Source organism: Nyctibius grandis, chromosome 6 (genome assembly GCF_013368605.1).
Source record: "Nyctibius grandis isolate bNycGra1 chromosome 6, bNycGra1.pri, whole genome shotgun sequence".
Lineage (NCBI taxonomy): Eukaryota > Metazoa > Chordata > Aves > Nyctibiiformes > Nyctibiidae > Nyctibius > Nyctibius grandis.
The window spans coordinates 4,441,957-4,467,442 of record NC_090663.1 but is presented as its reverse complement, the minus strand read 5'-3'; the positions used below and the strand labels follow the sequence as shown (position 1 = coordinate 4,467,442).

The 25,486-nt window shown below is 38.9% G+C and overlaps 2 protein-coding genes across 2 annotated transcripts in view; one reads left to right on the top strand and one right to left on the bottom strand.

The window, feature by feature from the left end:
* Window positions 1-25,486, bottom strand: part of CTNNA2 (catenin alpha 2) — a 410,549-nt gene that overhangs the window by 152,898 nt on the left and 232,165 nt on the right. The window lies entirely within an intron of this gene.
* On the top strand, window positions 13,477-15,042 carry LRRTM1 (leucine rich repeat transmembrane neuronal 1). The gene has a single exon (XM_068404024.1). The coding sequence runs from the start codon at window positions 13,477-13,479 to the stop codon at window positions 15,040-15,042; it is 1,566 nt and encodes a 521-aa protein (XP_068260125.1).

Sequence of the window (25,486 nt, the reverse complement as noted above, 5' to 3'; positions counted from 1 at the left end):
TTAATCGGAAATAATTGGCAACCATCTTGCCGATACGTGAGAACTTCAGGATACATTTGTAAACTGTATTCACTGATGTGTGTGGCAATTCAACGGGTTCTTAGCAGAGAAAAATATATAGTCATACAGTTTGGGTGTGGGGGACGATCTTCAAATGTATGCTCTACATTTACTAATAGGAGCACAAGGTCTTTTCAGTACTGGAATAGAATTTTTGATGAAGTGCCTGGTGGCGAATTTGAAATATTAGCCTGGGGGCCCCAATGAGACATAATTCATTCCAGTAGCTAGAACAAATCTAGCTTCTACATCCATTCCTCTAAAGTCATTATTGACCCAAGGGAAAATGCTAGCCTTAAGCAAGTTTTAATAAAGACTCTGGTGGAGTCATTTCTGTAGCACTAAACACGATAATGAGAAACAAGCCACTTAGCTGCAATAGACCCAGGACCTGTATATAACACAAAAGTCAGTTTTCTGAGGTTCTTGGGATTCTTTCCAGAGATGAAACAGGCATCCAAAAGAGATTTAATTATCTCGCTCACTAATTTGTTACATAAAAGTCAGTCAGGCTTAAATGGACCAATATTCTGCTTGTCCTATATGAGCATAATTTATTTTAATACTGTTTCTGTGAAGTAAAAATGTCCACAGACTAATCAAGTCTGGGTTGAAAACCAAGGTTTTTACTAAACCAATAAAAGTGTGAACATCTAAATCTGGCCTTAAACATTGCTTTGCTTGAGAACTTTTTGCAGTTTATTTTGAACAATAAATGTTCGTATCTGACTGTGACCATAAGACCTAGTACAAATAGCATCACTGATGCTACAGACTGTGGCAGTTTGAAAGTTTCTTACACAATTACTGAAAACTCTCTATGGATGAAGTAGGTAAACAACAATAACAAAACCTGAGAAGTAGCATGTATTGTTCTGAAGTTAGCTCTGTATTTATTTAAAAAAAAATATAAAAATTAACTATCCCTCACTCTGCCCCTTTTTAACCATCAAATGCAAGATAAAACCTTGCTAGACACAGTGGAATGATTTGAAAAATTAAACTACAGTCTTGATACAGAGAGATAAAGGATTCTTTGTGTGACTGTTATGATCATTAGTCTCCATCCCAGGCAGAGCAATCCCAATCTTTTGTGCCTGTTGTTGATGTCTGGCATTCATTCACAGAGACATGCTTTGTTTTATGTCTTCAGATTCCACAGGCAAGTATTTAAGTTGTGAAAGTCAGTGGAGGAAAATGGAAAAATAAGACTCCTCTGCATTGATGCTTTGGTAATACAATTGGTGGGCCAGAATAAGAGCACGAAGAAGGTAGGCTGAATAGAGCAGCGTGTTGAGCAGGAGGGGGGAAACTGAGAATATTGTCATGTCTAATACAACGCAGTAAACCCCTGGCCCTAGTCTTGCCCTCACCCAAAACAAGCCACTTCTAGGTACATCATCAAATTCACACAGAAATATCATCTGCAACTTTTTAAAAGTCTGATCAAGTATTTACTGTGTGTAGCAAAAATAAATACTTTAACAATGGGGAGGTATGGACTATACGTTTTACAGTCAAACCATTAAATTAAAGCCAGTATGCTGTATTTGCAGCCAAGTCATTCATTTATTTCACATAAAAATAAGTTTTGGGTACTAGTCCTTGTTATGAAAACTCCTAAAATATTTTTTAAAGTTATAGGGCAATCGGCGTGTGCTTCATGATCCAGGAGGATTGGTGCTTACAGGCCTCTTTTTTTTTTCTTTTTGGTACCGTTTGAATTCACATAGATACTATGTGGTGATTTCAATAAAAGTAAAATCGACTCATGTTTCTGTGAAACTCGTAGCCATTTATATAGATAATATGCGGGGGGGCACAGAAAATATTTCTAGTTTGAATGGAGATTAAATGTCAAGAAGACTGGAGTTGCCATCTACTGGAGTGTGCAAAGAATGACAACTGACATGCAAAAATGCTGAACTGAAAGCATTAGTCACAGTAACAGTCAAGGTACATCGTATATTGCTCCATAACTAAAAAAAAAAAAAAAATTATAAAGGAAATCTCCAAAGACAAGGAATTCTCCACTTTCAGCTTTTGAGAAGTCAGAAGAAGCAGGAGGAGGCTGTGTTAAAACAATCTCATTTGCCTACGTCTTTTATCCACATTTAGCAAAAGATTATATTTATCACTTCTCATCAGAACACAAATAATTCCACTTTCCAGCTTCAAAAGCACAAAACAACGTCAGAATCTGAAAAGAAGAGAATGGTAAATTCTTCAAATATGAGCATCTAATCACTGCTGCATTTTTAAACAACCACTTTTTAACACAAGTTAATATGGAATATCTTCAGTTGATGAAACACTGACAAACATAACAAAATCTTCTTAGAGTTGCTTATCATCAAAGACAGTTACTCAATATTCACTGTGCAGTTCCAATAATGTGTAATAAGTTCCTATTCAGGAAAACAGAGTATTCACTTTTATATTTGCAGGTGATTTAAAGCAGAGGTTTTATTTCCTACATACAGGTCTTGCAAAAGACTAATTATTTACATAAGCAAATTAATAAAATAAGTGTTTACAACAGGACAGACAGACAAACCAGACCCCTCCAGGGCAGTTCAGAGGAGAAAAGAAAGCAAGAATGTCTTTAAAGTGCTGTGAATGAAATTACAGAAAATTAGCAGGAGACATGATGTTAATGGCAGCTACGGCCTGGAAATTCAGTGCATTTGTAGACATGAGCACAATGTGTCCCACCTCACAAGACCAAAACCTAGTTAAAAACTGTGCACATGTGCTGGAATTTTTTGAAAACAGTTTAAAATTTTCTCAAATTTAGTGAAGATGTTTATTAGTCTCTTACTAGTAGAGTATGAAGTGACTGGACAGAAGTATCTGACATGTGAACTATGTTATTATGATTAATGAAGTTCATACATAAAGGGTTATTTCTCTGGAAAACGTCAGATTGAGTAATTACTGGAATTAATCCCAAAGCACTTTAGAAAATTTTCTGCCGAGTTTCAAGTCACATTTTTGTCACATTTTTCTTTTGACTGGAGGGCGATCTTTAATTGCAGTTTTAAGTAAAACAAGTACTGTAAGCAATTCATCAAACATTATGAAAAATGATGTATTTCTCTATCAGTCCTTGAAAGTAGCTAATTCTCTTTTTACCCTCATCTCTAGGCAATATAGCAAAATCCAATCAATAAATAAACTGGTTTTGTTCTGCCTCTGAAACAAAAAAGCATACTGTTCCTATTTTTCATGCATCAGGTTAGGTATAGAATCTCCTAGAATTGATATATTGGAATACTACTGGCAATATTATTAAGATAAGTAGGGAACAGATGATAGCATTATTTGGTCTCTTGGATTTCTTAAATCTAATCAGTATTTAATGGATAGAACGGTGCCAACAAATCCAGAAAGTCAGAGAACACATCTCAAAAGACTCAGAGCTGAATGTGTTTCAGGGAAGTATCCCAAGGTCAGCATTACTTTGCAGTGCTGCAGATGCATCCAACAGGCTCCACAGTCCAGCAGACTGAAGACCAAAAAAAAGCAGTGTGTATCAAAGGTTTAGGTTGGGGTTTTTTTTGCGATAAATGCTTTTATAACTGCTGTCAATATGATTTTCTTTGGGCAGAAGGTGAAGAAGCAAATACCTCCCAATTTCATCCCTCTGGCACTAGGGAAGCTCCTTCCCACAACATTTTCAAGGTCTTCTAATGCTTATTGCCTTCATGGGCCTCATGGCCATGAAAACAGCTAGAAGTGACTTCTGCTGACCTAATGTCAGTGCATGGTCCAAGCTCAGCTAGCAAAATAGGCTGGGGAAAGACGACGTGACCAAACCTCAGCTGTATAGATTACATATCTGAGAGCATTGTGATTCACTAGTTCTTGTCCAACAATTATTGCCTTGAACACCCAAGCTGTGTTGATTATTATCATACTCATTAGGACATAGCAAAAGATAGTCCATGCTGGTCATTATGCAGGGACATAGGAAGAGACAATCCCCAAAATTAAGAGCTGGCAACAGAAAAAAAAAACCCTAGATGAAGGAAGAACAAGGGCATAGGACAAGCAAAAAAATTATACACAATTAGAACATACATTAGAATACAGGCTGGGCGGAGAATGGATTGAGAGCAGCCCTGAGAAGGACTTGGGGGTGATGGTTGACGAGAAGCTCACCATGAGCTGACAATGTGTGCTTGCAGACCAGAAGGCCAATCATATCCTGGGCTGCATCAAAAGCAGCATGGCCAGCAGGGCGAGGGAGGTGATTCTGCCCCTCTGCTCCGAGCAGAGTAGAGGGGCAGAATCACCCCTCTAGGTGGGAGAGACCCCACCTAGAGTACTGCATCCGGCTCTGGGGCCCCCAACAGAAGAAGGACATGGAGCTGTTGGAGCGAGTCCAGAGGAGGGCCACGAAGATGATCTGCAGGCTGGAGCACCTCTGCTATGGAGACAGGCTGAGAGAGTTGGGGCTGTTCAGCCTGGAGAAGAGAAGGCTCTGGGGACACCTTAGAGCAGCCTTCCAGTACCTGAAGGGGCTACAGGAAAGCAGGAGGGGGACTTTTGACAAGGGCATAGAGTGACAGGATGAGGGGGAATAGTGTTAAACTGAAAGAGGGGAGATTTAGATTAGATCTTAGGAAGAAATTCTTTCCTGTGAGGGTGGTGAGACACTGGAACAGGTTGCCCAGAGAAGCTGTGGCTGCCCCCTCCCTGGCAGCGTTCAAGGCCAGGTCAGATGGGGCTTGGAGAAATCTGGTCTAGTGGAAGGTGTCCCTGCCCATGGCAGGGGGGTTGGAAATAGATGATCTTTAAGGTCCCTTCCAACCCAAACCATTCTATGATTCTATGAAGAAGCAAAGTGAGGATCAGGACACACAGTACTGCTTCCAGGATTAATTTTTTTTTTTAAAGGTAGGTATCTTTACTGCCTCTCTGCTCAGACACTGCTAGTTCCAGTTTTTTAAGTACAGAAACGATGCCCATTTGCCATTCTCACTCCCATTCTGATCTCCGATGGCAGATTTGGCAATCACTATTGTAGCTTGCTTAATCACCCTTTGTCCCCTACTGTCGATTCCCCAAACGGGTGCCTGTTGAGCAATGTGCATGGCAATGTCAGTACAGATTCTGGGGGCTGAGGGATAATGCTGCAGGAGATTTGGGAGCAGCTTCTCTGCCTGTCATCCACAGGGCTGGGGGGAGAAGGGCAAACACTGGGTAAAACATGAACCTTCAGCCAGTGTTTATAGACCACACCAAAGAGCTGCATAGTTCAGGAGCTTCACACCAATGATTTCCCACATCTTTAGGATTGCTGTTAGGAACATTACTGATGTAATAATGAGAAATGGTTACTCTTCCACAAGCATGCATGCAACATACAGCATCCACTTAAATACATAAACACCTTTTCATAGACGAAAATCTCTGAATAATTGGGAAAGAACTACAATATATCTTGAGCCACAGGCATTTCACAGATACTGACCTTTGATTTTGATTTAGAGGCTCTAACTAATAAAGCTTGGCTCTACACCAAACCTGAAGAAGAAAATCAAGCACACTCTTGTCAAATTATAATTAATTTGCACTACAAAAAAAGAGCAGAAGCCAAGTGTTCTTTAAAAATGGTCTCTAGAATTCAAAACACACAGTAAAATGTCCTATATCTTGAAAAACAGGCTGATCTTTTCCTATCTTTTCACGTTGATTACACATCTTTCCACTCATTTAAAATATAAATTGAGTCTTAAGAAACAATAAGCTCTTCATTTTACACGAATATTAAAGATTCAAAGTTACAGCAGTAGGAGAGGAAATATGATTCTGAAACACATCTGAAGCAAACCCTACAGTTTTGTTACTATTTGCTCCTCAAATCTGCTGTTTCACCTTTGAAAACACAAATAATGTGCAGGTAATTTACATTCATATTATTGTATGTATGTTGAGAATGTGGTTTGCATATGCTTTCTATAGCTTTGCAGGTAAATTCAGGATCTTTGGATATGTTATTAGAATTTACTATACTTTTCTATACATTTATTGAAAGTAAAGGAGCAACACAAAGTTTTGATTACATTGTACGTTTCTCCCTTATAAGACATAAAAAGTCTTTAGCACAGGCACATAAATACATTGAAATAAAACAGAACAAGAGTCAGGAAGGCACATTTCAAACACTGCCATTGGATCTCACAAAACTAAATTAGCTGTAGAGCAAAGCTGGGTTTCTAAAATTACACATATACCGCACACAAACCACCCCCACCATATGAAACTGTTCCGTATTGCCTCAATATTGTTAAGTTGCTTTTAAAAAAAAAAAAAAAAAAGGTAAGGTTATTCTCTTTTTTTTTTAGAATACATGAATATCTTCAGTTATGCCTTTAAATGTGTCCTTCTGAGACTTGTGACCCATGATTATTGCTCTTAGACATTACATCAGTTGCAAATAATACGTAATGAAGCCATAAATATTTCGGGTAGTCAACAAACTGTCTTTAAGTTTGCAAAAATCACAATGACTTTATCTGAAATGTGAGTCTTCAACCTGGTTTCTGCATTATTACTTCTATGTATGAGCTAATGATTCAGATTCCCTCTAATATCCCAATAAGATGCAATAGACAAGCAACCAGGACTTCCAACAAATTTTATCCTGCATTTTCCCTTCAGATTATGGATATCATCAGAGCAGAAGGATGGAAACATAAAAATCCTGCCTTCTCCGTCTGCCAAAATATACCAAGAAGCATACATAACCGAGAATAATACAGTCTGCCAAAGATCCCATTGCCTCTTTGCTACAGGCACTTTGCTACAGTCCAACATCTATTTCCATGACTACATAATCTAGCTCATATTGTTTAGGTCTTCAGTAAATCCAGGAGTCAGATATAGGAACACTTCAAATCACATTATTTCCAGGTAACATTACCCAGAAGCAGTGTTTCCCTGTAAAACTCTCTTCTTAGTCAATTTAAATGGTACCCTCTGTGATGTAAGAGAATTCAATAAAAGTCTTTATTCGATTTTAAAATACTAGTTTGGCACCAACTTTACCATCAACCTATATTTCTTGTAAGAATGTATCCACAAAGGCCAGCATAAGGTTTGCTATCTTTTCTGATTGTGCTTTAAAATAGATTTGGAAAGGAGCAAAAGAAATGGATTAACAACTGATTGTCTAATACCAAGAAGAACAGATTTTCTGCTCTGGGAAAATTTTTGAAGAGCAGTTCATCCATTTGTAAAAAGACTTTCCAGGAGACTGCCAAGAACAGCTTTTAACTTGTTCATTCTAGCTTTTAATAATTGATTTCATAAATTCCTCTCAATTCTCTCTACTTCCTGCACCTTGAATGTTTGAAAAGTGTTTACTGCCACTAAAGTTACGGCGTTGATAAAAAGAGTGAACTGTTTTCATCAAGAAGGCTATCCCAACATAACACGAATGACTTCTCTACAGCAGGAGTTTGTTGGCATGGTTATGCCTGCATCCCCAGGTGGGACTTGCCAGCTTTCTGAGCAACACAAGTTATTCTGGAGAAGGACACAAAATGCCAGTAAGTCATGGACACATGATGGGTTTAGGGTCATAATCGATATGGTTATAGGGGGATTTTTCACAGTCCTAACCAGCCCTGCTATTCTGTCACTTTGTGGTGTATTCATGGTTGCACCATCATCCAACTTCTCACAGGCTTGATGAATCTGAGTAAATACACCAAGATCAACCAACCAACCAACCTACCAACACGAGATGCAATGGCATCAATAGCCATCTTAGATTAGCTACATCCATGTACGGAAGAATCCTTTCAGTGAAAAGGAGTTTTAAAACACAAATAAAAGACCATTTAGCATTATAGTTTATTAAAAAATAATCCTTAAAGATGAACTAGCAACAGTAGAAGAGGGCAAAGTAGACGTATTCAAGTGTATGGATAAGCTGTGGCCCTCTTTGCTTTTAAGATAATTGGAAATCAATTACAGTTCATTCCCTGGCACCTCCAGAAATGCTTGTGAAGGTCTTGAGATGAACGTTTCTGAAGTGTCTAGCTTGGCATTTCTGAAGGTGGAACTAATTGATTTCCAATTAAATATGACTAACTAAAACCTTTACAATTGCTAATCACTGCACTCTACACATGACTCCTCCAAGACTTCCCAGGACATTTCTAGAGATATAAATTTGCAAGAGTTAATTGAAAACCAAGGATTAAATGTCCACTTTCCCTATAAACCCAGAGTTCCAACAACTTGGTAACTCGACTGTAACACACCAATCTTTGCTTAACCAGGATGCTACATGATCTTCAGCAATACGTTGATTAATCATGAAAGGATAGTTTTTACTTGTTGTAATTTTTCCATTATATCTGGACATTCACAACCAATAACACTCTGGAGCTTTGACAGCACATCCAGAAATCCATAGGCAATTTCACAGCTACTTAAGAGAGCCAGTAGCTCTTTAGCTTATTAAGTAGTTTATCAGTAATGAATGGAGGAGAGAGACACTTCATCTATACCACTGATATATTTTCCTAAAAATTGTCGTTTCTGCACTGCATTGACAATTCTGCACATAGGTCTTTATAGAGCTGTACATGACTACCTGCTATTGAATGTGGCTGATAATGAGAATGGAGTGACTGTAATGAGGGAGAAAAGTGTTTATCACATTGTCAAAAACAATAGGATGATCTACATAAGAATATCTGTTATTTAAAGGTAGAAACAAATTCAATGTGTCTGTTCTGCACTGCAATAATTTAATGGTAGTTGTCATTATTACTTTGACATCTTGAATCACCAGAAGTATTTTGGTCAAAAGCTTTGAAATCTAGTGCATTTTGATATTTACTAGAAGAGACGTGTAATATAGGTGACGGACTTCTTATCAGCTGAAACCCTGAGTTCTATATAGAAGGGACAGCCAGCCAAATGCCAGGGATGAGTGAGACGTAAGCACTAGATAAATAACAGATTTAATTTGCTTTACTTGAAGTCACATATTTTTCTTCCCTTTTCTGTTTTTAAATGTTTCCTTTATAGAAAATGACATGGTTCAGTGCACTTGAAAATTAAAGACTACCATGTAAGATCAAGGTTTGAGTCTGTCCATTCATGAAAGGAAATTAAAATCACCACTAAAAGTCCCACCTTTTATTATACTGATAGAAACCACTCAGAAAATACCAGAAGGAAGAAATACACTCAGTACTTAATATACTGTTTTGTCTTTTTGTATTTTGTTGGTTAATATATTTCCAGGTTGGATGGGGCTTTGAGCAACCTGGTCTAGTGGAAGGTGTCCCTGCCTGTGGCAGGGGGGTTGGAACTAGATGATCTTTAAGGTCCCTTCCAATCTAAACCATTCTGTGATTCTATGATTAAAACATGTATATATGCACAGTTAGACATTAGTGCCCAGATTCTGATCTTATTCATTCTGTCCTAACCCCTGGATTGCAAACTCAGGCAGGTTAAATATCTAAGTACAAACAGTAATGCCATTCAATACAAGGAAATAGTAAGTATGAAATGATTCTGAGGCTACTTAAATGATAAGTGACATTAATATGAACACAATATTAAAAACATGTAGCCTAAATACACTGAAAAATATTTTCTTTTTTCAACCTGAACAATTTTGACAATCACTGCAGGGTGTTGCCAGCGAATTACACTTGTCATGACTCCAAGAAATAGCTTCCCAGCTAAACTTTCCAAAACTTTACTCATGTCATTCTTCTGTAACCTACTTTACATTGATTTAATTGATCTTACTTAAACACATATAAACTTAGTTTGCACTTCTTAAAATGTTTTATAATAGCACATTTAATAAAGCTAATTTAAATCTGCTAATTCATAGAGATTTGCCAGAGGCTTTGAAACTTCAGAAAATGTGTAAACTTAACAGTTTGGCTGTGATAACAGCTCAGACAGTGGAAATTAAGCCCTTTGCATTACAATCATGTTCAAAGTGGATTCATAGTTCTATTGCAAAAAAAAGTACATTTCAAAAATATAGAAGAAAACCAAATTTAGAAAAGATATTTCAGGGCTAAGACATATATTCAATCAAGTTTGTCTTTTCAGATCCACGTGCCACAGTTCTTGAACGTGGTCAGTACTCTGCCTCAACATCACAGCCCCAAACAGATGTTGAGGTCTCTCATGTTAAGACTACCTGGATTCATTTTTACAAACAAATTTTGGTCAAATGAGATCAGTCTCTGATCCAACAGACCTCTGACAGAGCTGCAAAATGGTGTGCTTAGGGCCATTAATTCTGGGTCCCTAATTCTAGTTATCAGTCTTCCAGCTGATGCTATATAGGTTTGGTACTGGCTGCTCTAATTTCTATCTCCAGAAACAAAATGATAATAGATTATATGCCAGTGTGGGAATAGGCAGATTGGTTAGGATCCAGGCTGTATCCCAGGTGACAGCAAGAAGAAGGAGTGAAAAAAAGCATTCAGCTCTTAATGGTGATGTACCAAGGAGTTTCATCTCTACTAGAGGAATTCTTCACGTTATACATAGCATTTAGATGGTAACTAAGTGATCACTATCATCATCTGACTTGCAGAAAATCTCAGCTTTCCTTGAACACATAGTTGAAATTTTTAGGGTTGCTATTGCAGATTTCTCCCCAAACTGTTATATAGGAGAGGACATTAAGACCTACCCGACGAAGACTCATAGGGTGACTGTCTGCTTTGAACCTTTTTCAGTATCTATAAAGTCATCTTTTTAAGTTTTTTTTTCCCCTGCTAATTGCATCAAAATATTCAGAAATGTAATCTGGAATATATTCTTGGACAAGCCTTTTCTGCTTCAATGCTCTTTCTCTTGGTTCTGTCATTGCTTTTCCTCCTGCTTTTGTGTACTGAGAGACAGAATTAAGGTGTACTGCAACCAGTGGATGCTTGCATAAACAGCCTGCTTTGAATAAAACAGCATGATCTTCGGAGAGGATTCCTGCTCGAATGCTAAAACATATACGAGGTTCATATACTATTAAAGCATCACATTTTTGCTTTGAGACCACTGACATGCAAGGGCTGTGAATAGCAGAAAAATGTGAATAAACTGAACTGGGAACATAAAAGCACATTGATTCCCAGGTTCTGAAACCACAGTCAAAGTGTTTTATATTTGTAATTTATTTAAGACTTTTTTTGGCAAATACATTTGTAATGAATCTCCTTCACACATTTTTATGCATCAGAGCTTAAGTTTTCCAGGACTTCCGTAAAACAACTTTTACTGCATCAAATTACTGCATTCCTTCATCTCTACCAGCACACACTCACAGCAGCCAGCCCCACTCAAACACAACGAAGAGCTCTAGGATTTCATAGCTCTGCAACAGATACTTCAAAAAGATTTTAAAAAATAAAATGGTTGTGAAAAAGAAAGCAAATGTAATGGTTTTGCCCTGCCTCCAGCATTTCACAACTGATGTTGACTTAAAATTAGCACAATCTTCTGCAATACTTGTATTTCCATGTGAAACTTCTTCATAGAGAATTCATGCAGGATCGTGAGCTGTCAGCTCTGATCGCATTCACCAGCACACAGGCTTTAGACTCTACTTCATAATAGGAAAAGATGGTCAGCGTTTTCCTGACAGAAGTATCGTATATTTTTCAGTCAGTAAAAATTACACAGAAAGCTCATTGTCGATGCATTTCCCATAATGAGGACTGCAAATTATCAGGCAAGGATTTTTTTTGGTACACAGAAGAAAAACCAGCACAATCTGCAGAACTTATTAACTAACCGTGTTTTAAACCTCTTCTATGCATGCTACTGACATGGTCAGAGTAACCTATACATTGATCTTATTCTGAAAGCACAGTAATCTTTATGCTGCAAGAATTACAGTTTTGTGTGCCGTAGCATACACTGCAAAAAAAAAAAAAAAACACCAGCCTTTAGGAAAGGCATGTGCTGAACACACACAAAATATGCAGGATGGAAAAAGACCAAAAGTAATTAAAGCTTATATGAAACCAGACATTCCTATTTGCAGAGCTCTGGCTGCATCTCTATGAGAAAAAATGCACAGAATTTCAAATCATGCTCTATTTAGACTATGTCAGAATAAAACCACATTCCCCCCCCCCAACTCCCCCACCCCAAGACTCCAAACGGCAAATCTCATCATCAGAATTAGAGAGAAGAAGCAATCTGAAGACACTGGTTTACATATTCCTTCCCAAACCAAGAAATCAAGTATCTCCCTCTCCCGGCTAATAGTTTATAAATTCAGACTTTAAACAAAAGCAAAAACAAAAAAAGGATCCTAATTCTCAAGCTTCCTACTTAGCACTGCCTCGCTCTTGATGATTTGTGCGGCTGTGCGTGCGTGCCCGTTTGAGAAATGGCGAGATAGGCTTAAAGTCTTTTCCATTTCATCAAAGAGCATATATTACTTTCCTGGTTCGCTCCAACGCTGGTTTTTATGCCCACCCCTTTTCGATCTGCCCATGCCCGAGCTGCACAGTGCGGGCGTACAATCCTGAGCAGCTTACGACACTCAGTGAACACTAGGTGCCTCTGCAAGCTCTAGCAACACACTGCTCAGCTGAAGGGAAGGGATTCTTGCTGTCTCTCTCTGCTCTAAGCATCACCTAACAAGCAAAGCGAACAAAGAATGGGAAATAAAGCTATCCTTAGCCGGTCAGTGAATGAATGGTAATCTCTCTCTCTCTGGAGTAAAGGTTGTGCCGGTCAATGGTCGTTGCAAATGATGGACATTAAACAGATTGACAAATCCTGTGGAGTCGTTAGTAAAGAGTTTGGAGTTTTTTTCACGCCACAGTGTTAACTGCAGAGAAAAGGACAGAGGGAGAAGGAGAAGATCAAGCTCATGTACATAGTTCTGAAACTTGCAGGTCCTAGGAGTCAGCTAAAAAGCTAGCTGGACAAGCCTTTCGCTCGTTGAGCAGAAGCGAAGTGAGACATTGTGAGCTTGCCAGCCTTGCACAACATTGAAAGGGACTGAATTTGTAGCACAGAGGGGTCTTTTTTAGCTCTGCATATAATTAGTCCAAACACAAAGGAAGCAACTGAATGGAGGTTGTCACTCTCTGGAAAAGGGTGGGTAAGACACTTTTTAATTAAATTCTTTCATGAAGAAAGATTTTTTTTTTTTCTTTGCTGCAGCGTTTAACATGAACAAAATCACTATCATTTTACCTTTGAATGTCTGTGAACTTTAATGCTGCACAGCTCCTGCATGCTGTAAAGTGAAATATTTGCCTCTGTGTTTGTTCCGTTTGCTGTTTTGCTTTGGTTTTCTGGCTTTGTTTTGGTTATTTTTCCCTTAAATAAAATATGATGTAGAATCTGAAAAGATTCAATGGACATTCTCAAGCATATTTGGAAATATTCTTGCTAATGGATTTCCTTCTTATTGGTCTCTGTTTAAACTGGCTGCTGAGGAAGCCCCCGGGGTTGATATTGTGTACGCTGGGTATCTTTTCTAAAATGCTTCCAGCCGTGAATAGTGGGTGTCCACAGCTATGTCGGTGTGAGGGCAGGCTTTTGTACTGTGAATCACTGAATCTTACAGAGATGCCTCGCAACCTGTCGGGCATGATGGGCTTGTCTCTGCGGTACAACAGCCTTTCAGAGCTGCATGATGGACAGTTCACAGGGTTAATGCAGCTCACGTGGCTCTATCTGGATCACAATCACATTTGCTCAGTGGAGGGGAATGCATTTCAAAAATTGCGGCGAGTTAAAGAGCTCACCCTGAGTTCCAACAAAATAACCCAACTGCCCAACACCACTTTCCGACCCATGCCAAACTTGCGCAGTGTGGATTTATCATACAACAACCTACAGTCTTTGGAGCCTGACCTGTTTCACGGGCTGAGAAAACTAACAACTTTGCACATGCGGTCGAACGCCATCAAGTTCGTGCCAGTGAGAATTTTTCAGGACTGTCGCAGCCTGAAGTTTCTAGACATAGGATACAATCAGTTAAAGAGCCTGGCTCGAAACTCTTTTGCAGGCTTGTTCAAACTCACTGAGCTGCACCTCGAGCACAATGACTTGGTGAAGGTGAATTTAGCTCATTTTCCCAGGCTCATCTCCCTGCACTCTCTCTGCTTGCGAAGGAATAAAGTTACCATCGTAGTAAACACTTTGGACTGGATATGGCAACTGGAAAAAATGGATCTCTCCGGCAACGAAATCGAATACATCGAACCTCACGTTTTCGAAAGCGTACCTCACCTCACATCCCTGCAGCTGGACTCCAACCGGCTGACCTACATCGACTCCCGAGTCCTCGACTCCTGGAAGTCCCTCACTAGCATCAGCCTTTCTGCAAACGCCTGGGATTGCAGCCGTAACGTTTGCGCCCTGGCCTCCTGGCTGAGCAACTTCAAGGGTCGCTACGACAGCAACCTGCTCTGTGCCACCCCTGAGTACGCCCAGGGTGAGGATGTTTTGGACGCGGTGTACGCTTTTCACTTGTGTGAAGACGTGGCAGACCCGACGAGCGTTAACACCCTCTCCCCGGTAACCAACAGCAGTGACCAAACCTTCAGCTACGACTCTGCCACCGCCACGTACGACGTGCAGGACAGCGAAGGGGACCCAACGACGTACGCCATAACCGTGACCATGCCCAGCGAGAACTCGGAGAACGCCGTTCAGATTCACAAGGTGGTGACGGGGACCATGGCACTGATTTTTTCCTTCCTCATCGTGGTTTTAGTGTTGTACGTCTCCTGGAAGTGCTTTCCAGCCAGTGTAAGGCAACTAAGACAGTGCTTTATAACACAGCGCAGAAAGCAGAAGCAAAAACAGACCATGCATCAAATGGCTGCCATGTCAGCCCAGGAGTATTACGTTGATTACAAACCCAACCACATTGAGGGAGCCCTGGTGATCATTAACGAGTACGGATCTTGCTCCTGTCACCAGCAGCCAGCGAGGGAATGCGAGGTGTGATTTTCCTTGGGGATTTAAACAGTGTGCAACCAAATGACAGCGTGCAGGCAGACAGTGGCACGGGGTGGGGGGGTTGCTGTGCTTTGCTGGTGATTTCTGACACGTTCCTCTGCCGAAATTGTTAAGAGGGGCTGTCTAAGAGACTTGATATTTTAGCTTTATCGTGTCTTAAAAAATCTTCAGGACAGTCAATCTTGAGATTTCATATGCTAATACTCCCTTTGAAGATCTGTCAATATTCAGGAACCTGAGAGTGTAAAAAGGTACCAATTATTGATCTTTTGTAAACTAAGAAAACTGTTTAAAATAAAAAAAAAAATAGCATTTACATTTTTTACAGACTGGTGTATATTACATGAATTGTTCCCTGTATCCAAAATGCAACAGTTTAACCTCTTTCTCTTCATACTGAGTGTTGAAATGAAAGTCTGGGAGCAAAGAAGCCACATAAAATAGCAAGCTTAAAATTAACCAGATGGCTTCGCATTGTAATTAGTACACGTTCACTTACATCATGTTACTGAAGATATGAAGCATGACACTGGAATTCTATTTTTGTTAATGTGCTACCTGTAACTGGATGTCAGTACAACAAGGAGCCAGTGCACCTCAGAAAGGCTAAAGTTTTGACCGTGTCCCTGGGACGGGATTTCTGAGGATTTTTAAGGACAGCTCACTTGTTAGTTGCTGAAAGATCCCTAGAAACTGCATCATAACCCCTAAAAGTATTTTGTATCAAAACTGATCATATCGCAAAGTCTCACTAAAAAGAAAAAACAACAACCAACAAAACCCAAACAACTGAAACACTGCCAAAAAAAAGTGCTCGTCCTCATTTTCTTTAAAACAAAAAAGAAAAAAAAATTCTAAATTTAAGGGCTTTTACTAGTGTTTCCCACTTTTATGCTTGTTTTGTGATATGCTAAGAGCAAAGAAACCCTTGCTTTGTGCACCGTGGTGCCATGGTGAATGGAGAAGAGCAAAAGCTATTCGGTTCTCAGTGGTGAAACCTGTGTGTGTTTCAAGAGTAAAACCTCAGCAGCAACACTGTCAGAGTAAGACAGAGAGTTATTAGAGCACACTTCTGGGTCCTACAGTAAACTGCTAGCAAAGCCTGTCTCGTGTCCCTCACTTTCACCACGAGCCTTCACTAACAAAACAACTCTAAAATCTCTGCTGAGGCTGAAAGTATACGAACCCTCCTTACTAATGACTGGGTAAATGGAATTGATGGATATAAGCAGTGATTTAATAATGTAGAATCACACAGCTGTTTTATTTGACTGCCCTTAAATAAAGGCTTCCTTTCCTTGTATTTTGGATTTCTCATTCCAGTATGTCAACAACCTACTGAATGATCTTTTCAACAACGCCTCTCATACTAATGAAGATGAGGTAGTTTTATAACATCAGGCAGAGCATCTTGAAATTTTCTTCATACAGCATTACATGCTAATAAAATGTTACGGATAATGAATTGGGTGACATTTCTATGCTTTGTGCATATTTCTCTACTCTTACGTTACCACCAACAGAGGAAAAAATTCAGAAATCTAACATATATTTTAATTTAACACAGTTTTTTTTTTTTATAGCATCAAAGTGCCACTTACTCTTAAAAGGCTACAGCAGACTTATAAAGCAGAGAATAGGCACAAAATAAACCTTTTTTTTTCCTGCACAGCAGGTTTTAGTCATTAATTTTAAACATAAAGAGTGATTTTTTTTTTTCTGACTGACACTATTTTTAAGGAGTCAGAACTTATTTTCCTCTATTCAGTACATCTCAACCTGTTTAATATTAAATATGATGATAGCCTCTTAACCAATATTTTTATTTAGTGAGAGTATAATGTCATGTGGGAAAGCAATGAGGCTATGTATTGGGAGAGGACTTTCTCGGTAAGAAATGTAATAAAAATCAACTGCTTTTTTATTAAAGCCACTGAAAATTCACCCACAGTTTTTAAACAAGCTAGCACTGCTAAAACTAGGCTTTTCTCTCTTTAAATAAAAGCACATTTCTGTTTCTATGCCTCAGACCCACAAGGGCCTGATCCATTCTGAAACTCCCAAGTGACCTGAGGAGTTAAGTGTCCACGTATGAACCTAACAGTGAGGGCAGAGAGTAGGTAAGAAGCCTCTTGTCTCTTTGGGTGCCTGATCATATTTTAAGAGAAAATACTCTATGCCATGCTAACTGGGGGCCAAACTATATGTATTTTCCCCATTAAACCTTTCTCTGAAATCAGCAGGGAATTTAACTGTGAAAAATTGGCTCCCTAACTTTGGACTACATTATATGTTCCTCAAAGCAACATGCAGCACTGCAGCCAGAAGGACCGATTACAGCTAGTTGCCAGGAAGCTTCCAAAACCAACCAAAATTGTTAAAAGATTGTCTGCATATGGTAAAAAAAAATATGAATTAGCTTTATTTCTGTAGTGGCCCCCTGTTGCTATAAGGAAATGCATTAGTTCAGTCATGGTTTTGCCCCTGTAAATCTGATGCAAGACTGGTACCGACAAACAATCATCCCGTGGTTGTATTTCTATGTATTTTTAGCATATTTGTGGGTTGTATTTTAAACACACTAGTGATTGCACCCCTCTGGAATTATTCCTGCTGTTTATTGGTGTTAGCAACCTCAAACTACGTTTGCAAAGACGTGAGCAATTCTGCCTTCAGAATTTATTCACCTCTGTGCTTCATGCATCTTGCATTGACAGCTCAAGTAAACTGAACAGAACGTTTTTCTTTAAAGGTGCAGTGATTTCCTAAGTGAGAGCTGATTTCGGTATTGCCTGTTGCCATTTCTCCTGAAGAGAGGTAACGACCACCAATGACTTGCCACCCTTAGCAGGATGATGGACAGATCCTCCATATAGAGCACAGCACTTATTAAACTTCAGAAAATGTTGTATTTCAATATCTTCATGCAGAAATCATTTCTAAGGGTAATATCTTCTAGAGGCAACCTCCTAATGATCTCCAGAGGATATCTGGAGAACTGGATACCCTCTGAACATCTACTGGTGCAAAGAGGGGTGTCACTTCACTGGCATGAAGGTAATACCATGTGGGTACAGGATGCCCACATCTAGTCTGAAAGTTTACATGAAAAATAAATGGATTATAAAGAAATAAAGGAGCCATTATCTAATTTCAATCCAGCTATTGCAAACCCAGTTATTCATCCTGCTCCAGGCTGCTTGCATTGGTATATATGAAACTTATTATATTTGTACTGCATTTATAGCAAGTGCAGAGACAAATTTTCCCTAACTCTTTCTTCCAAATTTCATGTTCACCAGCTGTCCAGAGATATGTCATTCCCTCTCTTTTGATGCCCTTATTCTGGCTTACAAAATGGCTCCAAAATCAAAAGAGCGAAGAATTAAAAAATGCTTTTGGGGTTAGTTGTGACAGTTTTTTGTCCAGGAGATGCTTGGGGAATATTGAAGGAAGGAAAGTATTTTAAATATTCTTCTGTTCCACTTAACAGGACTAATGTCCCTTTTACAATTAGGCAATTAACATTATTTTCTTTATATTTAAGTGTCTTTTAACATACAAGACAGGGTGAAAGACTAGCAAAAGAACTACCTTTTCTGAGGACGGTTAACACTGTCAGTGTTATAGATCTCTAATATGCAATCTCTTGCTGTTAACATCAATATACACTCACAGTGCACCCAGTGATGAAGGAACTGTTGCTGTATATGCTTTGAATGTATATAAGGGATGATTTATTTTCCTTCCTGTCTTTTTTCCTTCCTTTCTGTACTACTTTAAAAAAAGAAAAAAGTGATATGAAACCACAGAATCAATGCTAATGTACCACATTCTGTTTCTGGCCTGAATATATAAAATACAAAGAAATTCTGTGTTAAAGCTGCAAATTCCCTCTTTTACCACTCTGTTTGAGTGCTGCAAGGGGTTAGACCATGGGGATGACCTGTTCCTCCATGTGCACAGCACTAGCCAGACGCTCTGTACCAGTCTGAAGATGCAGTCCCATGCCTGGTTCATAACTGCCTTGCATATACGTGTGCCAGAGAAAGATCACTAATGATACCTAAGGATATTTTTGTATGCTTTAATATATTCTGTATGTTTTCATGGCTAAGGCATTGAAGGACACTTGAAACGAGCCTATTTGATCTTTTTTCTTTGGTTCTGATAAAAAGCCCCTCATTTGCTTTTGAGGTGGACTAAATTTGTTTCTTGTATGTGTCTCGTTCTGCATTAGTAGCAAAAGGACACCCTGAATACCCCTCCCCTTCCCCCCAGCTTGTCCAATGGTATTCAGAATGGCAAATGAGTATTCAATTAGCTTATTTCTAGTGCTATAATAATAATAACAGTAATAAAAGAAATGAAGAAGAGAGAAAAGATGAGAGAAAAGACTGGAGTCATGACAACTAAATTAGGTTGCTGATGGCTCCCTTTTCTTTTTCTTTTTTAAAGATGGTAAATCTAAAGGACTAGCACAGATGAAAACCAAGACTGAAGGTGGGTGGAGAAAGCAGTTTTAAAAACTGAGCAAGCAGGGATGAAACAGCTTCTGGCAAGGAGGGTACAATGCTAAATAGCTTCATTGAGCAAGAAAGAAAAGGAAAGGGTGAAGGGACAGGATGAAAGGGAAGAGGAGAACTGGTGAGAAGGCAAGGGGACCACTGTGCACACAAGGAAAACAAGATTTGTCAGTGCATTCACCTCCCACGTTAAGACTGTGGCAAGGACAACAACAGAGATTTAAGAAAGATACCCTGCATCTCTCTCTATCTCTCTTTCTGTCCCTGTCTTTTCAAACTCTCAGTCACACACACACTCGCTCATTGACGGAGGGGCAGACGGACACGCTTTCCCAAACACACGCACGCAACCCCGTCATTTCCTCTGCCACCTCCTGTTCCCTGGGAGCACAATGCTCCCCTCATCCATCGCTTTGTTCGCTGAACTCCAGCACCGTGCCTCTTCCACTAATTTTTTTGGCTGGACTTAGCTATCCTAGTCACAGCTCACCACGGACTTTCTAGAAAATCAGACTTTTCTACCCAAAATAGCTCTTTTGTTTTCCCCATCCCTTACGAAACCCTCATTTAGAGAGAGAGGTGATCTTGAGCTATAGCAGATCCTCCTGCTAATTATATCCACACTCATTCTCCCTCATATTCAGCTTTCATATTCACAGCTATTATGACAAACAGATCTGAGATATTTTTGCTGTGTTCAATTTATCATCATGCACCAAGGTTATACTTTTCCTTGACCTGCTCAACCCAGCTTAATATTAACAAATTGAGCATTTATATGGGTTCCTTTCCAAGCATGAAGTTGATTAGGAATTTAGGAAATGCTGGTGATTTAAAGATTAACCTTTCACATAATTACTGACATAAACCAGAGCTATTAAGGTATTAGAAACAACTACTCAGAGTACATTCTATGTAAAAAAGATATCGCATTTAGAGCCATGCAAAAGGCTTTCTACACCAGCTAAATTTTTTTTTTCTTTTTTACAGCAGAAAAACCTGGTGAAAAGAAAGGAGTCAGCGCAGTCTACCTCTAAAGTTATGTAGAGGAAAGCAAGGTTACAAAAATATTACAGAAACCAAGCAACAATCTGCTGCTGGCAAGACAGTAATTGGGTGGGTGGCTGTGAAGATCCAAGATGAATGCTGCAGAGCACTGTAATTTTATTGCAGTGTGTCTGCTTTAAAGTGAACATATTTGCAATGAAATCTGTATTTCCGTGAGAACAGGGCAATTGTTTTTTGTTATAAAGATAACGTCACTTGTTGGCATTCAGACACAATTATTCAGCCCTTAAACCAATTACTGTTCTTATTCGCTTTTGCTGGTGTGATGGTTTGGTCCAGACAGTCAAATGTAACAGGCTGCATTGAAAGGAGTTTGAGTTCAAAGTACCCAGATTTGCATTACAAGAGAAGAAATTCAGTTTAAAATAAACATCAGCTTTTCACCTTTTCCTCCACTTCTCCTCTTCCCAAAAATACAAATATGTGCATCACTTATAGAAATTAGAGATAACTGGCAGTGGCTAAAGGATAATATTATGTGTGCCTGTGCTTGGCAAACACACATACTATTCTGGTAAGGCACTTTTTATTTTAAACTATTTCGCTGCTCTCATGTTCTTCACATCCTCACCAGACACAGTAACTACTGCCAGAAAGATGTCTTTCAACACGGATGCTATGGTAACATGACCAATTCGGTTCCATTTCTGAGCTAACAAAGACTAAATCCAAGATTTCAAAGGTAATAGGTAAGTATAAAAGTCTACTTCATCACTGAATTACCATTTTTAGCGCAGCAGATTTCTCTGACTGACGTGGTTAGACACTAAGCCTGGTCATTCATTTATTACAAACTTTATTGAGGCCTTTTTCAAGACGTACCTTTCTCCTAATAGCAAACCAGAGCACGACACCAGAGAGAGGACTAAAAATTATACTTTCAGTAAAATTTCAGTAAAATGAGATAAAAAAAAATATGCATGGACATATCAACGGGATTTAAGGGCTTATCCAATGCAGGCGATGCAGCTTATAGATACACCAAACCTCCCTGAAGAAGCACACCTCTGTACTCTAGTGGTTACAATCAGGTACGAGCAAACACCCTCCTGATAGCTGGGGGACTCAAACTGAAAACAGATTTCTGAATATATTTTAAAATATACACTTTCTCTCTAATTTTTATCCCTTCTTACCCACTTTCCCATTTTTCATTCCCAGAACCTCACATGCAGAGTGAATCAAAGGCGGGGGCAGGGGGGGGGAACGTGGGGAGAAGGAGGAAACCCTGAAAACCCCAAACTGAACTGCAAGAACAGTCCACAGCTATTGAATTCCAGAGGTTTTGATTCTTTTAACAACTGCCAGCCCTTTGAAACACATCTGCTATCAACCCTCTTTGTAAGATAAGAGGTAAAGTGAGCTCCCGGGAGTAAACCTGAATCTGTCTCTTGTAGTTCAGTGCCTCTACTGACAGTCTGGCTTGCTGAGAGCCTGGTAAATATTAAAGAATGATAATGATAATGAGATAAACCACCTAGGGATATTCCCCACCCCCCCCTATTTTTTAAAAGTTTGGCTCCGTTCTAAAGTTTATCTTGACAGAAAATTTACTCCTCTGATCCAAATTATTTCCCACAGCAATTTTTCAACAGCAAACAGAAATTTGTGGCTGCTGTTAAAAGGTTTTCAATCTCCATGCTAAAGAGGCCACCGCATGTCAAATGTTTACCTTAATTTCATGTAAATGTCACTCCATATTGCACATTCTGTATTTCTTTGCCAGCATATGCAGCTGCCTCCATTTCCACAAACCTTCCCCTTGCACTGTAACTACCTTTACAAACAGCCCAGAACCCAATGCTACTGTCAGATCAAACTGCCAAACAACAACTGGATGTAATGAATTTATTATGTAATTGCTGTAGTCTAATAAATTGAATGTGAATCCTATGGCCTGAAACACAAAGAAATAATGGAGACAATAAATGAGTAGAATAAAGGCATCTGACATACTCTCTGTGGGGAAAAAATACCCACAAACCAAAAAACACGGTGTGGGACAACGCTTAACCTTGCAGAAGGTGGAGGGCATCGAGCATCAACTGCAAAAAGGTGAATTACACAGGACAGAGAAAATCACTGGTAATAAAATAAAGGGGAAAATTGAAAAGGGGACAGTGCACATAGCAGATTAAGAGAAAGAGAATTAGGTGATAACCAACACAGGAGAAACTCATCAAGGGAAGACAAAGCACTGTGTTGATATTTGATGACAAAACGAGTATATACAAAGATGTATTTGCAGTGAGGGAAACAGCAATCCATGAAGTCCCACGAAGCCGAACCCTGAGCTTATTCCTCTGTCCATCTTTGCTCTGTCACCATGGGCTTTTTGCTATATTTTTAAAAATCTTAACTATTTTATTGCTGTTATGCACATAACTGGACCCTTGGAGATTGTGCTTTTACTTTATGTGAAATATGCTAAACCAATAGTTGTTTTTTTTTCATGGGTGGCACTTCTACGCTGAAGTAAACCCTATTGTATTGGGTTTGTGAATGTATTTTCCCAATTCCAGCAACTGTTAGAGATTACATCAGATTATTCTAGTTGGTGGAATGAAGATTTTCCCAAAAAGTCCCCCTAAGGAGTTTTATGAAGTTACAGTCTGTACCTTTCACAAAAAAAGGGAGTTGAACACTTTTTTTCCCCTAGTTATGTTTTCCCATTATGTAGAATAATCTAGCCCAAATCTGTCATTTTTCATTAGCAGAGGAATCAAGCTATGGCTATTAATGAGGATTTGATTAATAAGTCCTGGAAAATCAAACTTGAAACAAACACTAAAATCTGCCTCAGATCTATTGTTTCCAGGTAATAGAGATATTAGCAATCGGGAAATAAAAGTGAGAGTGCTTATAGTGAATTAGAGCATTTAAAATAACAAATCAGTAGGTCCAAATAGTGTTTATCAAGAAATTAAAAAAAAAAAAAGTGTAAAAATTAAGTGGAAGAGCTGGTAAAAAAAAAAAAAAAAAAAGCAGATTTCTACTAAAAGTAGCTCTTGCACCACAACCTAAATAACTAAAATACACTGCAGTTCCCCTAATTTAGAGCTGATTAGAGATGATCAGAATGGACCAGTAAGTCTTACCTCAGTAGCTGTTAAGTTTGTTTCAAGATTTATTAAGGTCTGTGATACCATATAACAGGGATAAATTAACTGGTCACCTGTGGACTAACATCATGCTTCTGTAATAACCTGCAGTCCTGAACTACCATAATAATATTAAAAAAGTGGTATACAAAAAAGACAACTTTGTATTTGGACTTTTAAAGCGCTTTTGACAAAACTCCTTTAAAAGATATTCAGTTTTTCATAAGTAAGAGAAGCTCTATGGTCGTAGAAAACTAGCTAGGCACTCAAAAATACAGTGGCCTTTTACTCAATACAGCAAAAAAATGGAGCACAATGTGGTCCCAAGGCCAGGGCTGCTGAATCATCCTAGCTACAATCAGGAAATGTACAGCATTTTTCAAATAATAGATTAATTATATTGCAAAAAGCTGAAAATTATATAAGCTTTGATGGATGAAATTCTGAATTGTCAAATGCAAAGCAAAAGATGAGATGCAAGGTAAACTGTTCATCCATGTCTTGGAGATGCAAGTTATATGCAACAATTGGACAACTGTCTTTCTGGATATTGCATTGAATATCCCTACTCAGTGTGCAGAGAAAAAAAAAAAGGAGAAAAAAAGAAAAGAGAAGTAATATCTAAAATGCATATGTAACAGAACAGCTTTCAAGAAATTAAACAGTTTGATATAAATCACCACTATACGTTCACTTAGAAAACAGTCCCCGGTTTGGTTAAGCATGTTAGGAAAGGATATAACTGCTAGATAAGGCGAAGCTACTGGCAGGTAAAAGGATGAATGATTTGGGAAAGTTTGTATGTAAGGAGAGAGGCAAAGAAACTGGACCTACAACTGCAGCACCACAGCAAAGCGTGGATCCATTCCCCCTCTAGTGGCCAGTCCACAGGGCTATTGCAGAAATGAAATAAAATCAGAACGGGAAAGGCAATACACTGGCACATTGATTTTAAAACAAGAACACACCCCCCTCTTTTTTATTCCCCTTACATTTTTATGTTGCTTCACTTTATATTATTATTATTTGCTATTCCTCATTAAACTGCCTGCTGTACTCCTTTGTTGTTTCTTGTCATTACTTAGTGCAGAAGCTGTTTTATAGTAGACATAATTTTTTTGCGATATGCTTGTACCTACCTGCAAGAAGAGGATATGGAGTGTGAAAGGGGCCCATGCACACTCCAGCATCAGAAAGAATAATAAACTAAAAAATAAACTTTGGAACTCATTCTACAAGAGATCACCGACACAAAAAATAGGCATTAAAAAAAGGAACAGATGTACAGAAATGGGAACATTGAATTAATTTTGTACGTACATCCCTAATCTTTTTAGATTAAAAAAGGTGCTTTTTGAGGAACAGCATCTGGGACAAGGCACACCGTGCAGTGCAAAGGGTCCTTTTTTCCTACTCATGGACCAGTCAATGAATTTCAGTGTTTGCAACCAACCTGCACAGCTACAGTCACCTGGAGAAAGTGAGGCCAGATGAACCCTTCACATCCCCATGTTTCAAATACACACAGGTTCTTCCTGGTCACTTACTCCTTCTTCTGTCTCCCATAGGACATTTGCTAAAATTCTAAGAGCCCCCATTTTTACCAACTTCTCTGAATAATGCAATATAACAGACCATTTTCTGTTCCAGTCTTTTAACAACCCTACCCTAGAACATTTTGTGGTCCAAAGGAGCTGAGATGTTAAGCTGGATGCACTGAGGGGTGCTGCTGAGGAC

Bases quoted from the DNA above. Each gene is read 5' to 3' on its own strand.
- LRRTM1 (XM_068404024.1), top strand. From the start codon at position 13,477: ATGGATTTCCTTCTTATTGGTCTCTGTTTAAACTGGCTGCTGAGGAAG.